The 16932-nt window shown below is 36.7% G+C and overlaps 1 protein-coding gene across 2 annotated transcripts in view; it reads left to right on the top strand.

Annotated features, from left to right (window-relative positions):
* The first annotated feature begins 2246 nt into the window (after positions 1-2246).
* LOC150110405 (protein DDI1 homolog 2-like) overlaps positions 2247-16932 on the top strand; it is a 139630-nt gene continuing 124944 nt past the window's right edge. For both annotated transcript variants that reach the window (XM_090393549.1, XM_090393550.1), the window contains exon 1: positions 2247-2735. In XM_090393549.1, the coding sequence (XP_090249675.1) occupies positions 2459-2735 (277 nt within the window). In that variant the 5' untranslated portion in view covers positions 2247-2458. The remainder of the gene's footprint in view (positions 2736-16932) is intronic.

The following is a 16932-nucleotide window of genomic DNA, read 5'->3' as shown; positions in this document are numbered from 1 at the left end:
ACCAATTCAAATTGGAATCAGTCAACGAATTATCTTCTGACCACAGTCCCATAGTGCTTAATCTAGGTTCATCAGATCAATTCTCTCCTCTGCACACATTCATACCATGCGACAAGTTATGCAAGGTTCTTCCTGATCATATTGGTCTGGTGGTCAATATCAGTAAAAAGGAAGAGATTGAGACAGCAGTAAATAACTTAACCATACAAATTCAGAAAGTAATAGAATTAGCAGACAATCCACTGTCTTCCACCCAACCAACCATATCCCTGAAGAAATCATGGGGCTAACCAGAGCAAAAAATAGAGCCAGAAAGAGATACCACAATACCAGAGCCCCACAAGATAAAATAATATTGAACAATCTAAACAGGCAACTCCGTGTAAGCTCGTCAAAAACATAGAAACCATCAATCAGAAAACAAATTGGCTAACATCAATACTGAAGATCATTCTGTATGGAAATTCGTAAGACCAATGCGCACCAAAAAGCAACTCATACCCCCTATACAAACCAGGAAAGGGATACTTCACAAAGATGAAGAGATAGCCGAAGCACTAGTAGATAACCTAGAATCTCAGTGCAATCCATCTGATACAAATCTAAATATCAACCTTTTGTACAAGATTGATCATCATGTTAGGACAACCTTAAGATAAAACACTGTTAACTCCGAACATATCACTCCTACAAATCCTTCAGAAATGATAAATATCATCTCCCATCCAAACAGTAAAAAAGCTCCAGGACCAGATGGCATAATTAACAGAATAATAAAACTACTTCCAAGAAAGGCCATAGTCCATCTCGTCAACGTTACAAATGCCATCTTTAGATTCCAGCAGTTCCCTACTGCATGAAAAACAGCCACCATCATGCAATTGAAGAAGCCAGAAAAAATCCTCATCTTCCCAAAAGCTACAGACCCATAAGCGAATTGTCCAGCCTCGGAAAAGTGACAGAGAAAGTGATCTTCTCAAGATTCTAAGCAGAAACAGATAAGTTAGGATGAACAGTTCAGCTTCTGTAAGGCCCATAGTACAGCTCAACAAGTGCACTGGCTGGTGGAAATCATTACTAAAGGTTTTAACTGAAAACTCAATACAGCTGTCATCTTCATTGATGTAGAGAAGGCGTTTGACAAAGTATGGCGTCAAGGCCTTCTCTACAAACTGATAAAATTTAACTTGCCAGTCAAGTTAATAAAAATAATACATTCTTACCTGAAAGACAGATATATGCAGGTCAGGGTTGGCAAAACAGTTTTTCGACCAGATTCAGGATCTCGGCAGGCATACCTCAGGGATCTCTTCTGGCGCCTCTCCTGTTCTCAATCTATGTAGCGGACATCCCTCTGAACCCAATAACAACACTGACTGCATTATATGCAGATGATACTGCACTGATGGCAAGATCACTGAGCACAAAACTGGCAATATGGGTGAGCATATAGCTCACAAACATTCCATTCAAAGTTCTTTCATTATAAGACAAAGGGGAATATGAAAAGCAATTTTGCTTCACCCATCTAGCCAGAAATGTTAATGTTAATGTTATTAGTGTTAGTAATGGGCACGCTATCTCTTATTGGCTACCGATGGAGACTAAACTGTCAACTCAGTCTCCGAAAGCTAGATAGGGATAAAATGGCCTCATACACACCCTATAAGGGAATAAAAGGTGTTAGTTGATTATTATTTTATTATTTAAGTCCAATATATATATATATATATATATATATATATATATGATTCACAATGTGATACAATGTGATTTACAGACATTGTATAATAGTTTCAGAGTCTCAGTTGTTTCTGCTCTAATTTGCCAGCAAAGGTTGGTCGAGCCTCTGCTACTAATGGCTCACGCAAAATGTTAAGCAAGTTTAAGCGCGGTTAGTAGTTGGAAGGGACTTCGATGCTTTTGGCACACTCTCCCTCGATGAGTATTTGGACTCCCTGGAGGTGTCAAATAATAATAATAATTCAGCTGAATCAAATCAAAGTTATACTTAAATTTGTCCACTAACACCGCACTCACAACTCGTCGAAAGAAAAATATAGTTCATGGCATAATTACTACCACAACTTTTTTAAAATCCAGTAATGCATCCCCCCCCCCTAATATCTCACATAATTTGAAGAAGTATTTATTTTATGCAGCGCTACCTTTACAAGGATGAGATGCAATTTATATTTCCGTTTCCTGTGTTTGTGCCTGTTGCTTTGGCTTGGAAATGTGTGGATTAGTTTTTGAGTTGCGCGCTGCTCGAGTCGGATAAGTTGGTGTTATCGTTTGTTAGAAGGAAAACAAGGTTTAGATAAGTGCGGAAGTTAAAACTCGGTAAGTTTAAAATATTTTACTATTCTGAGGGAGAAAGCGAATCATATTTGTCGAATTTGGTTTTGCCTTATCAGTTCTACTAAAGTAAAATTTCGTTGCCACGTTTATTTTGACAATGAAGGTAACTATTACAACGTTATCAGATGTTATATTCACATTAGATGTGAGTGCTGATATGGAACTGGAGAATTTCAAAGCGCTGTGTGAATATGAAGCTGGTATTCCAGCTCAAGAGATCGTGGTAATGCACGAAGGCAGGCCACTTTTGGACGACAAGAAAGCACTGATGACATATGGTATAAAGGAGGGCGATGTGCTTCTATTACAGCAGTTTGTTCAACAGAGATTAGCAGCCCAAGAGCAGAGTACAGGGGATTCGTTATCTGTTACCGGTAAGTACATTTTTTTTCTTTCTTTTCTAGTTTATCTTATTACGATTTTATTCTGGTTGCTCATTATTTAATCTTTTCTTCAAGAGAAGGATCAGAAAGATTAGAAACGTTGTTGGGAAGAGCGAGTGGTTTCCTTTTGGGTGGAGTAGAGTGAGTAGCTTTCGCATTCACTGTTCTTATAGCTACGGTGGTTGCATCGCATGTACCATTTTAAATGAAGGCCTCTATCCCAAATGGTTGGATATACTACAATAAGTTTTATTATGCTTCTTACAGATCGTGGACTCGCAATATTTTATAAGTCCCGTTGAAACATAATTCTGTACACCCAGAATATGAAATCTATTGCCCTAGTTTCTGATTGTTCTCTTTGACCAAGGTCCAGTTTCCCACCCACTTCACTTACAATATTTTAAATATTTAGTTATGATTACAGTTATTTGTATCTCTGTCTGCATAAAGATTCGTTTGTGTGAAATAAAAGCTTAGTTTAGTTTTTATTACGAGTGGGTAAAACATATATATATATATATATATATATATATATATACACATATACCAATGGTCCTTGATGGTAGTGCTACTAGACATTGATACAGATGGCACCAAACGCCGAGCTTCCTTGACATTTATCACTTCTTTTGCTTCCATTCTCAAGATATCTCTTTTCAAATGAAGCTCTTTCATTTGTTATGGAGGAGGTACAGGACAGTTTGTAATGAATGGATGTATACAGAATATAAACTGCAGGCCGAAAAAGTGACAATCATGGTTTAAAAAAAAAAAAGAAAGAAAAAGTAGAATATGAGAAGAGATTGGTCTGTCAGGTCACAAGTGATCCAAGGGAATTTTTCTGCTATGTGGCAAGCAAGAGGAAAAATAATTATGGCAGGTTGACACTGGTGGATAGTTATGGTAGCAGAGTAACCCTTGCAAATGATATAATGGAATTATTTTACAAACACTATATCAGTGTATATCATAGTGGTGTGAATGATGCTATGCAACATGTGGAAGGGAGGCAAGGATTAGGAAAATTAAAGTTGAAAGAATCAAGTGTGTATTAAGTGTTGCCTGGGTTAGATGTTAATAAAGCTGTGAGAATGAATGACATCATCACATATTTTTAAAGAATGTGCAAATGAGTTAGCCATGCCCTTGACCTGGTTATTTAATGAAAGTCTTGCAGTGAGGAGAATTCCTAAGGAGTGGAAAGAAGGCAAAATAATACTTTTCTGCAAGCATGGTTCGAGAACAGAAATTTCCAATTATAGACTGGTCTGAATATTTGCAGTTGTGATCCAAGTGTTGAAAAAATTTGAAAGGGCAGGTCTTATCGTACCAATCTATTTATGTTTTTTGATATCGTGACAAATGTGTTGGGTAGGGGAGATTCATATATATAGTGATTTTCTTGGACTTTGCAAAGGCATTTGATAGATTACCACATGACAGGTTGGTATATAAGCTGCAAAAGATGAGATTGGATAGCAGATTGGTTAGATGGATTGAAGATTGACTTTCTCAAAGATGCCAGCAAGTTGTGTATGATGGAGCAATTCTTCAGAAAAGGAAAGTGACCAGTGGCATGACTCAGGGTTCTGTTCTTGTGTCCCTACTGTTTAACTTATTTGTTAATGATATTTCATGTGGATTGACTGGGAATCTTCAAATGTTTGCCAGTGATGCAAAGTTAGGCAAATGATTTAAGGCAAAAGTCAGGTACTGATGCAAAGATGCAAAGTATAAGGCTGTGTACTGTATTGGTGGAGCTATGCTTCAGAAAGCAGATGAGATTTGGGATCTTGGAGTAATAGTACAGTCAACTAAAGTTCCATGGGGGACATGACAAAGACTGCATGTCATATTGCTGCTATGTTGAAGTACATTGACATGTACTTCAACATAGCAGCAATATGGAGGTGATGGTGGTGCCTTTATATATAAGGCCTTGATCAGATGACATTTGGACTATTGTGCTCAAATTTGGTTACCTAGTTTTCATTTTGATTGGAAACACTATATAGGGTCTAAAGGTGAATGACCAAAGTGATATCAGGATTCTGGAATGTTGGTTATGAGGGAATGTAGATAGGAGGAAAAGAGGAGTTACAATTAAAACCTTGAAGTTAGTTCAGGGATTCTATCAGATTAATACAGAAGGAATTATAAAATGCATGGATGTTGAGATGGGAAGAATGAGAGGCCATCCTTGGAAGTTGTATAAAGATGTGGTGCAGAAGGGTGTGAGGAGTCAATTTTTTATCGGGAGAGTTGTTGATGAGTGGAATGCATTGCTAGTGTGCATTGTGAATGTAGGGAGTGCAAATAACGTCAAAGATCGTTATGATAGACATGTTGCTGTTTGAGTGGGCCTCCCATGATGAGTCTATTGTCTCCATGGAAGTTATCAAAATAATAATATGCCGGCCTGTGGTTAGTGTATCAGCTCTCCAGCCAAAAGGCTACTGATTCGAATCCTGCTGTGGGCATGGATGTTTGTTTGTGAAAATACTAGTGGTGGTCGGCAGTAGATGGCGTTGGTGTAGATGATGTAGGTAGTTGCTGTTGGTGGAGTGGTGGTTCTAGAGTAGGTACCCTCCCTCGATGAGTCTTTCGAACCTGGAGGTATGTAATAACAATAATAATAGCTTTGAAAGTTCAGTGCAGTTCTAAGGGCTTTCTGCCATGTTTCCCCTGAGTCTTGTATCCTCCATAGTTCTTTAAAATCTCAGGCAATGAAGTCTGTCTGGTTACTTAAATCTTGCAGCACTTGTGCACTGGTTTTATGCTGTGTCCATTGGGTTCAGTTTATTTTTCTGAAGCATTTCATTTCAAAGCCATCAGTTTCCTCTCTACTTTTTTAAGTTCCAAGTTTCTGCTTCCATAGAGAGTTGTTGGTAGTATTATACTTTTGTATAATTTTATTTTTAAAGTTGTAGGAATTTTGTTTTTCCATATTTTAATCAGTTTCTGGATCATTGACCATGCTATGATGAATGTGTTTTATTGTTGCTATGTCATTTAAATTTTAAGTCAAGTATGCTCTTAGGAAATTAAAACGATTAACTTGTTCTGTGAATTTCTGATTAACTGTTATCAGTATATCTTTCAAGTGTTTTCCAGTTTAATTATCTTTGTTTCACTTGAATTTATTATAATAATTTCTGCAGGTTTTTATTGTAATTTTGCAAGCTGATATTGGAAATTTGATTTGTTATCTGTTATAAATATGCAGATGATGTAGTAATTGACTGAAAGTTATTATTTGGTCCTTTCATTGAGATTGAAACATACTATTTGATTTATGACCATGGATTTAATAAAACATTTATACATAATTGTCTACTAGTTTCGCTAGCTGTACCTGTCTGGCTTTGTCAAGATGAGAAAGGTTATGCTGGTATTAAATGCAAAAACAAGAATATGTTGTAACGGTTTAAAACAGTTAGACAAATTGGAGAGAACAGGTGACATCACATGCATAACACATGAAGACTATTGTTATTAAGTCACATTTTATAATTTTCTGCTTAATTTAGTTCTGCTACACCTAATGATCTTAACAGATTTTTCCACATGTCTTTTAATATTATTCCCTGGTTTCTATTGAGGTTATTACCTATTATAAGTTAAGGGGATAAAAATCCCTTATTGTTTTTCAGCCAGTAAGCGAAACTAAGATCGAACACTACGATCTGTAACGTTCTGTAATCGATCTTAGTTTCGCTTACTGGCTGAAAAACAATAAGGGATTTTTATCCCCTTAACTTATATCAACCTTGCCAGAAAAAAATAGCCTTTTGGCTTTTCATCTTAGTTATTTCCTATTCTTAGGACTACTGCAGCTTCTTTAAAGGTTCTACATCTTTGCTGAAAACTACTTTAACAAGCAGAGACAAACAAGTTATTGTTCCTCTAGACTACTGTGCCCAGATATGGGCGCCAGGGTTTCTTCTTGATGGGGAGGAGGTGGAGAGGATCCAGAGATGAATGACCAAGATGATAGCAGGTCTGTGGAATGAACCTTTTGAGAACAGGTTGAATATTTGTGGGTTTGCAAAAATTGGTTGATAGGCAGAAAAGGGGTGATATGATTGAGACTTTCGAATTACTGAAGGGTTTCTATAAGATTAATTCAGAAGATATTTTTGAGAATAAGACTGGTGGTGGGAGGACTAGGGGCCATACATGGAAGCTGGTCAAGAATGTGGTTAGCAAGGGTGTTAGAGCTAGGTTTTTTACTTGGAGAGTGGTGAATGAGTGGAATAAGCTGCTAGAGTCTGTTGTGGGTGCTATGACTGTGAATGAGTTCAAGGCGAGGTATGATAGATACTGTGCGAATGTTGAATAGTTGTTCTTGACATCTCTGACATGTTCCTTCTTTCTAATTTCTAGGCTTCTTGAAGTTTGGCCTATGTAGGTAAGTCCACACATACATGGTATGCTATAAACTCCTGCATATTTGTAGAAAGCACCGCTCTCCTTAGGGGATCTTAAAAACTGTCTCATGGTCTTAAAAATCAAATAGTATGTTTCAATCTTGATGTAGTAATTGGTTTTCCATTGTCTTTTATTCCTTTTGTTAGGGACAGTGCTTCTTTAATGAATTCTTGGATGAAAATGTTAAGAAGGCATTGGGAGTTTGGTCACCCTTGCAAAGCTCTTCGTTTGATTTCAAGTTTTTTAGTTTTGAACTAAATCTTAGTGTTTCAAAGTCTGTTTTTCTTTGTTAATATTTGAATAAATTTTCCTCTCTTGATGTAATCAAAGAATGAATGTAGGAATGAAGGAATGTGGTCTTTAAAAAAGACTTTTGAACTGTAGAGCAGAGAAATTTGGGGTTGTGATGTAAATAGGCTTCTGCTTATTTGTCTGCTTTATTATTTAAGCAAAGGTGCTAATTGAAGTATGAAAATCTGTTAGGTTGCTGTTAATTTCTATTTAAGTAATATTTAAATATATACAATATGTTTATATATACAAGAACAACATAAATTTAGTTCTAGTTGTCGACTAGAGCAGCGGTTCTTAACTTTTTAGTAGTTGCAGCCCTAAGTATCCGAAAATATTTTTGCTGCCCCGTAGTTTGTAGTAACATAATAATAATAATTAAACTTTTTTTTTTAAATAATGGTTTTACTTACTGATTATGATTAAAAAAAAAAAAATGAGAAAACAGAAATCAACTTTACTTATGAGACCTCTGTTGAAAGTTTAATTTTTTGTTAGTAGCTTGCTCCACCTTTGCTACGAGTTGCCCTGGTGTTGCACTACTTACCCAGGTAAGATAGTACAACACTATATTCAGTCCTAAAGATATTTTCTGGCGCAAATGTTGTTTGCTCTCACTGGGATAAAGGATTAAACTAAATTTATTATAGTCTAACCTAGTGAAAAATAAACTATCAACATCTTTCTCTAAATCTAGAGTAATTTAATAAAAAAAAAGGTGGTAAACCTTTTGGCAACTTCTATAGGTAAAGATGACCTTGCTTCTGCCTGGTATCTCCAACTCTGGGCCTGGCTGAAGAGACCTCAATAAAGGTTGAAACTAGTCTGGGTAGTGGCCAATCCCTTAATGCATAATAATGTATAACAGTATACATATCCACAAGGAGATGTGTTTTGTATTATGGGAGATACTGGGATAGGAGTGTTGGTACTTGCTCCACCTTTGCTACGAGTTGCCCTGGTGTTGCACTACTTACCCAGGTAAGATAGTACAACACTACATTCAGTCCTGAAGATATTTTCAGGCAGAAATTTTAATCCTTTATCCCAGTGAGAGCAAACTTTGTTTGCTCTCACTGGGATAAAGGATTAAACTAAATTTATTATGAGACCTCTGTTGTTGATCACTCTCTATTAATTTGTCTATTCTTGCTTCGATTGTGTTACTCAGTGCTATTCGCATGCAGGAGTCTATTTGGAGTCTATTTCATTCTTTCGGTTTAATATTTACCATTGTCGAAAATCCCTTTTTACACAAATATGTAGACACAAACAGCAACAAATTTTGAATGGCAATTGTAAACATGTGCAGATATTCCCTCTGGATATGTATCTAAAATTGGACCAAACTTTTCTTCTTGAAAACAGAGATCAGACTTAAATCCTTTGTCAATTCCAGTAGTGTGTCATCGTCTGCTGGTGATAAATTTGTATTTTCACAGTTATTATATGGATTGACTCACAGTGTTGCCAGCAGCAAAAGACTTGTGGTGCCTCCACAAAAGAAACTACTAAATTAAACTGCATAATTCAGATCACTAATACAAAACAATACAAGTTTGAAACAAAGTAAAATAAAGAACAAAAGATAATTATTTTAAAAGATTTTAAACACAAGAAACATCATATAAATTTTCCGTGCCCCCCTCCAATTAAGAATCACTGGGCTAGAACTTATACTGAGCCTTTTATTGACCAGTTCCCAAATTAGTCGATCTCTGGCATGGACAAGCAGGTTTTATCTTCCAGAAATTAAGGGTATTTTTCTTTCTTCAGTAAACTTATGAATATTACCCGTAGAATCCACACTATTTCAGACAGTGAACATACTGTTAAGATTAGGGATCATGAGATGAGATGGTGGCTCTTGCAGCCTGGTTGGCTGAGTGGTAGTGTATCTGCTCTCCAGCCAGAATGCTGCAGGTTCAAATCCTGCCATGGGCATGGATTTTTGTGATTGTCTGTGAAAATACTAGTGGTGGTGATGGGTGGCAAATGCCGTTGGTGTAGATGATGATAGTGGTTGCGGTTCGTTGTAGTTGATGGAAACTGAGAGTTGTAGAGTAGGTGCCCTCCTTTGATGAGTCCTTGGACTCCTTGGAAGTGTCATGTAATAATAATGATAATAAAATGCTTGTTTAAAATCCACAAAAGCAATAAACCTAATTTTCTGTCAGATTTTGGCCAGACTCTGAAGAGTAAAGATACAGTCAGTTGTTGACTTGTTTTTTTCTAAATCCACTTTATTCCTCTTCTGTTAGCTGTTTATAAATGTTGTTTAGATGAGTCTGTATTATTTTTTAAGAGTGGAAAAGAAGAGTATTTGGTTTAGAATTATTACATTTTTTATGTGTAGGCAAGATTTTGCTATTTTCCAATCATTAGGGATAGTTACAGTGAAAAGAATATTATTGAAAAGTTTGGTTAGTTGTTTAATTAGATCAGGTCCACCATTGTTATAGAGTTTTGTGGCTATTTCATCAATTCCAGGTGCTTTTGATGATTTCATTTTGTCAAGTGATAGGATTATGGGTGCTGCATCTTTCTCACTGGTCACTATATGTGGGTGAAAGATTTCTTCTTTAAAGATATTAGAAAAGTAATTGTACTGGATGCATTCCATTTCTGTAGTATTTCCAGTTACCTTGCCTTGCAAATCTTTCATTGTGAATGGTGACAGAAAGTGGTCTTTGGTAATCTGTTTAACTGTAGAGTAGAGAAATTTGGGGTTGTGATGTAAATAGTTTTCTGCGTGTCTGCTTTATCATTCAAGCGAAGGTGGTAACTGAAATATGAAATCTGTTGGGTTGCTGTTAATTTCTATTTAAATAATATTTAAATATATACAATACCAATCACTACATTTTGAAAAAGAAAAAAAGCATGCTTAAAATAAAGTGCCATTTTATAATCAAGCTTTAAATAAATTGTTATAGAAACTGTATCTCATTGGAAGTGGCATGTGTTGTCTACAGCAGCGCTTCCCAATCTGTGGGCTGCGGACCCCTTGGGAGGTCGTTAGTTTTGTTGAGGGGGACTGTGAAATAATGAAAGCAAATTTAAAATGTTTTAAGACTAATCTGGAGTCAGAATACTCTGCCTTCCTAGAAGAAGTGGGTGCTGCTTTTGCCAGGGTGGCCGATATGGAATCAGTCTTGCTAATGGGTGACTTCAATGCATATGTTGGAACAGATGACCAGATGTGGAGGGATGTGGTTGGGAGAAACGGAGATCCTGACCTTAATGCGAATGGGTTGAAATTATTGGACTTCTGCTGTACTAACAGTTTGTTCCATAATGAATACTTTCTTTCAGCACTGAAGTCCATAAGTATACCTGGTAAAGGGATACACATGGACAAAGGTCTCTGATTGTCTTCTTTATAGTCTTAGCAGAAAAGGACACCTTGGTGGAACCAAGAGGTCCAAAAAGCTGTCCGGGCAAAAAAGGAGGCCTACCTAACATGGCTTAGGGTCAAGTCACCTGAGATGCGTTTCCGGCACACTGAGGCACGAAAAGCTGCTGCCGAGGCAGTAAAGATTTTGCTGTCTTTACTGCCTCAGCAGCAGCTTTTCGTGCAGAAGGCTTGGGAATCCTTTGGAGAAAGATTAGACTCATCCTACGCAATTGCAAACAAAGTATTCTGGCAGACCATCCGCTGCCTTCGAGGGAGGAAATCGTGCACAGCAAGCGCAATTAAGGCCTCTGATGGTGCACTTTTAACAATCAAGAAGGATATCCTCCACAGATGGAGGGAATACTTTGAGAGCCTTCTTAACTCAGGTGGCCCAGCAGTTGTGGACATCTAAGAGGTGCAGATCGGGGCGATGACTAGTCTCACAGCAGAAGAGGTCCATTTAGCAATAAAATTGCTAAAATCGGGCAAGGCTGCTGGTGATGATGAAATTCGGCCTGAAATGCTAAAAGCCTTAAATCGAGACGGGGTTCTCTGGCTGACTCAAGTGTGTCAGGCTGCTTGGATATCTGGGCGAGCACCAAAGCATTGTCAGACAGGCATAATAATACTAGTCTTTAAGAAGGGAGACCAGAGAGATTGCAGCAACTATCGTGGCATCTCCCTGCTCAGCCTGCCTGAGAAAGTATATGCTAGATGCTTGGAAAGAAGGTGCAGGAGCATAGTTGAGTCAAAGTTCCAGGAAGAACAATGTGACTTTCGTCCTGGTAGAAGCACAATTGACGAAATCTCCACTTTAAGGCAAGTCTTTGAAAATTCTTGGGAATATGCCAAGAAGTGTACACGTTTTGTGGGCTTGGAGAAGGCTATGACCGGGTTCCTCAGGATAAGCTTTGGAGTGGATGGCCAACTATTAGCTGCCATCAAGTCCCTGTATGAATGCCCAGAGTTTTGTGTTGTGTTTTGCATCAGGGTAAACAGCACAAAGTCTGAACCTTTCACAGTCGCCGTTGGCCTCCACCAAGGGTGTTCACCTCTCCTTTTCATAATATTTATGGACCGGATTGATAGGAACAGCCGAAGCAGTGAGTGTTTCAGAATTGAGATGTAGCATTGGACGTCTGCTTTTTGTAGATGACCTAGTTCTGCTTCGTTCTTCCACAGATGACTTCCAGCAGACCCTGGATGGGTTTGTAGCTGTTTGTGTAGAAGCCAGAATGAAGATCAGTGTGGCCAAAACTGAAACATTTGTGGTCTCAAGTTTTGGACTCCACTCTACATGTGAGTGGAGTCCCACTGAGGCAGGTGGAGAAGTTTAAATATCTTGGGTCAATATTCACGAGTGATAAGTGGGACAAAGAGCTAGATACTCGGATTGGCTCAGCAAGCACAATATTGCAGGAGCTTGGCCGTTCAGTAGTATTGAAGCAGGAGTTAAGCCAGAAGGCAAAGCTGGCTGTCTTCAATACAGTCTATGTCCCCATCCTCACCTATGGTCACAAGAGTTGGGTAATGACCGAAAGAATGCAGACACAAATCCAAGCAGAAATGAGGTTCTTTCTAGGGGTTGCAGGGCTGCAAGACTCGACAGAGTCAGAAGCTCTACAATTTGGGAAACACTCAGTACTCAACCGTTGCTTCTCTGTGTTGAGAAATCACAGTTACACAGTTACACGATCCTCTGCCACCAAGCTCAGGTGTTCTGGTGGGACTCCCAAACGTGTCCACACAAGGTTTTGGATATAATCTATCCAGTGAGTCCTTGGCCTTCCGCATGGCCTGTTGGTATGGGCACCTGGTCAGAATGCCACAAGAGAGACCCCTCAACAGGCCATGCGGAAGGCCAAGGACTCACTGGATAGATTATATCCAAAACCTTGTGTGGACACGTTTGGGAGTCCCACCAGAACACCTGAGCTTGGTGGCAGAGGATCGTGACCTTTGGAAGTTCCTCTTGCAGCTGCTGCCCCCACAACCCAGTTAGGAAAGGTGATGGGCCTTGATGATGAATAAGACTAAGTGTGGCATGTCAAATGTGTATATAAGATGCTAAAAATGTAATATTTGCATTTAATTTTTGCGATATTCGCCGTGTGCGTTTTGTATTGATTATAAATACAATAAATATTATGATGTCTTTATTACAATTTTTTTTTTTTTTCGATGGGGGGGCCACAAAATATTTTAATTTCTCCAAGGGGGGCCTTTACATCCATGTTTGGGAAACACCAGACTGCCTGAAGAAAGAGTATCATAAATTTAGTTCTAGTTGTGGATTAGAGGAACTTATAGGAGCCGTTTTTTTTTTTTTTTTTTTTTTTTTTTTTTACCACTTCCTATATTAGTTGATCTCTGACTTGGACAAGCTGGACTTTTCTTCCAGAAACTCTTTTTGTGTCCATTTAACTCATGAATATCGCCTATAGAACCCACAGTATTTTCAGACAGTAAACATACTGTTAATTAGGGATCATGAGATGGTGGCACTTGCTAGCTACCTCTCTTCACCGGATGCTGTGTATAATTAGTAATTGTCTTGGACCAGCTATCTCTGATTGGTTACCAATGGAGATTTAATTGTCCCCTCAGTCTCCAAACATTAGATATAGCTAAACAGCCTCACGTACTCCCTATAGAGGAATAAAAGGTGTTAGCTGATTTGATGATAGCAGACATTTGTTCTTTAAGAACATGTGTTCTATCATTTTTGGGCATGCTCTACATTTTGAGAACAACTGTTGTTTGAAAGTTTTTTTTTTTTGCTTGGTTACAAAGTGTATAATTTCTTATCAAGTAAAATATTATTTTAATCCTTAGCCTAAGCATAAACAAACAAATTTTGCTCATTACTAGTCTGCTGGTATATAAAGGCTTTTTTTTTGCGACTACCTCTGCAAACAGTTGTAAAAACCTAGAATACATTAGTACCATGAGAGGGCTAAGGTTTTTTTTCTTTCTTAGTCTAGAAACTGTTTTGCAGACCATGTCTGAACTTCAAGCCAATTCAGGTGCAGGGCGATGGTTTTACACCAGACAATGAAATTTGTCTCCCATTTAAAATTTGATTTTGTTGTGTGCAGTGTTGGACTCTGGTTTTTTTTTTTTTTTTTTTTTTGTGTGTATATACTATATATTCTCCAGTTGATTTTGATATAAAAAGACAAAACATCCAGTTAGCAAACCTCTTTTTCCTTATATCAGTGTATAAAATTGTTTGTATGTCTTCAATACAGTAATGTACATATTAGAAACATGAGCTCAAATGGCATGGTTTATATAATTTTTGACTTCATATAATTTTCACTTTATAGATGGCATTTATTGTAGAATGACTTTAGCTGTGTGACTATAGTATTGCAAGACATTAAAAATAAATGTTGTGTGACCATTCTGAATTTGACTTTGAAGGTGACATAATACCATTTCACTGAAATTAGGAGTTGAAATTTAATTCTGTTATAAGACAATGTTTAAGCATGTTTTTTTGGAACTTACAAAGTTTTGAGAAAAATGAAGCTTAATATGGAAGTGCCATATGACAAATATGGCAAGTGCAAACATTGCCAGTGAAGTTGGCAATGTTTGCTCTTGTTTTCCCAATAACTTTTCCTAATATCTTCTTTGCGAATGCTATTTTTAGACATTAATTATCTAGTTGGTAGTTTGGTAATTGCACATTTCCAAAGGGTGTATATAAAAAGCACAAAGGCAGCTGCTGCATTGTGAAATTTGGACTTGCTGAAGGTTATTTTTAAAGATTAGTTTTGGTCCTTTTTCTTTTCATACTCCTAGCTAAGAGGAGTAGCAAATTACATAAAAATAAGTAGAACGTATTCATTTGTTTTGATTATTCTGTTTTGAGATTATAAACAGAAATTATAAATAAATATTTTCTGTTAGCTATAAATTAATATATAGGAAGTTTGTATTTAGTGATTGGTTGAGGACTTATATTTTAGAAGTAACACACATTCTCTCTCTCTTGCAGTGTTTATGTGAAATTTAAAACACTGCATTTCAAATTTTCTATGGGAAAAAATGCTAGTAATTAATGATATTTTTATATGATAACAGTATATTATTTCAATGCAGTGGCAAATGATTGTTTTAAAAACTCATTTTTTTACAAATAAATAGTTTTGCAAATGCTGTTTTTTAAATGTAATGAAGTTGCCATTATCCAAAGCAAGTGGAAGTAAGGGATTTCGCCAGAAAGATATTTATGGTTTTAGAGTTTTTTATTCATACATACTTCACTAGGTGCAGAAACCAACCAATTATGTAATAATTGGTTGGTTTCTGCACCTAGTGAAGTATGTATGAATTAATAAATTCTCTTATATATTACTTTGAATTAAGTTATTAGCACATATTTATTTAGTGCTACAATAAAACTTAATTTACATTCATATACACTTTACCATTTTTTTTACTACTTTTATATAATAATAAATTATTATATACAGTATTTAATTTGTTGCTCTTCTTCCAAAAACATTATCATACTATGAAATAGCAATGTCAGTAAATATTTTTTTTTTTGTATCCTTTTAATTTTCATTTTTTCTTGATAGTAAGGAATGAGTAGTGAAATCTTTTTTTTTTTTTTTTTTTTAAAACACAAAATGCACTGGTTATTAGTGTTATTACATGCAATTGTGAGCAAACCTTCTATGAATGAACAAATTTTTGCTTCTTAAAATATGGCTGATTATTACCATGTATTCTTTATGGATGGAGAAGCTTGTTCTGAGCATGGAGGCTTTTTTTCCCTCCTCTCTCGGTACTAATACTTAACCATGAAGTGTTAGCAACAAGTGAGTTATGGTTTCATAGAGATCTTAGTAATAAAAAAGTAAGTATTCCAATGTAGGAATGTCCAACAAATGCATGCTGGGAGAAGGGTATTGCTAACAGTTTGCATATAGACAAAATTTATGTTAGTTGACTAGAGTGGTAAACAAAAAATTATTCTTATATGGAATTTCTGCAAGATGATCTGAATAGGCTATAGTGCTCTGGGCAAATGAAATGAATGGCCGTTCATTGTTTTTCTAAGTACAAAGCTATGCATTTTGGTTTGACAAAAGTCCCAATGTAATATGGCATCCATATTATAATATATTGATGGGAATTTATTCTAAGGAACTTTGAAGCTAAGAATCTTGGATAGTCTTAGATGATGGGTGGTAGTCTTTTGGTATTTCAGCGGGATGAGTAGGCAGTGTCTCCACTATAAAGGCAACGGAAGTAACCATTATCAGATCACTGAAATGTTGGAGATGAAGACAAGGGACTGGGTTCCTTCCTTCCTTCAGGCAACATGAAGAATTTTTAGGAAAGTTTTGGTGTACCACACCAAACATAAATTATACTTGCCAAAAAATTATATTTTTGTTTAATTTTTTATACAAATGTAAGCAAATAAAGTTTGCATGTGAGGTATTTTCATGAGCTAGACTTCTTTGTATATAGAAACTGATGGCTTCACATTAGCCTCTACGTATGGGGGTGGCCCATAAGTCATGAAGGGGGTTTAAATGTTTAATAACATTTTTATTTATTATTCGTATTCTTTTTTTATTTTATTTTATTTTTTTATTATGAGTTATTATTATTATTACCTAAAACCCCATGGAGTCAGACTCATCTGGGAAGTCCTTTTCTCATACACACAGCTCATCATACTGTGCTTTTAAACACACTCAAATTCTCTGCAGACACCACACTCTCAGGCAAGACATTCCAATCATTCACAACTCTGTATGAAAAAAACCTGCTTCTCATTCCCCTACTCACACCCTCTTTATACAGTTTCCCAGGATGACCTCTGGTTCTCCCCTGACCTCTTACTATTTTCTATAGAAACTCTCCAACATTGATCCTATAACAACCCCTTACTCACTTGTAGGTTTATCATATCTCCCCTCTTCCTCCTGTTCACCATACTCTGCAAGTTGCATCTTCCCAATCTTTCCTCATACTTAACATTCCAGAGGTTAGAAACTACCTTAGTCAGTCGCCTCTGGACCCTTTCCAACATCTCAT

The sequence above is a fragment of the Typopeltis vanoorti genome, chromosome 1 (assembly GCF_054136105.1).
Source record: "Typopeltis vanoorti isolate ZY-2024b chromosome 1, IOZ_Tvanoo_1.0, whole genome shotgun sequence".
NCBI classification, from domain to species: domain Eukaryota; kingdom Metazoa; phylum Arthropoda; class Arachnida; order Uropygi; family Thelyphonidae; genus Typopeltis; species Typopeltis vanoorti.
This window is presented reverse-complemented; position numbering and strand designations above follow the sequence as displayed.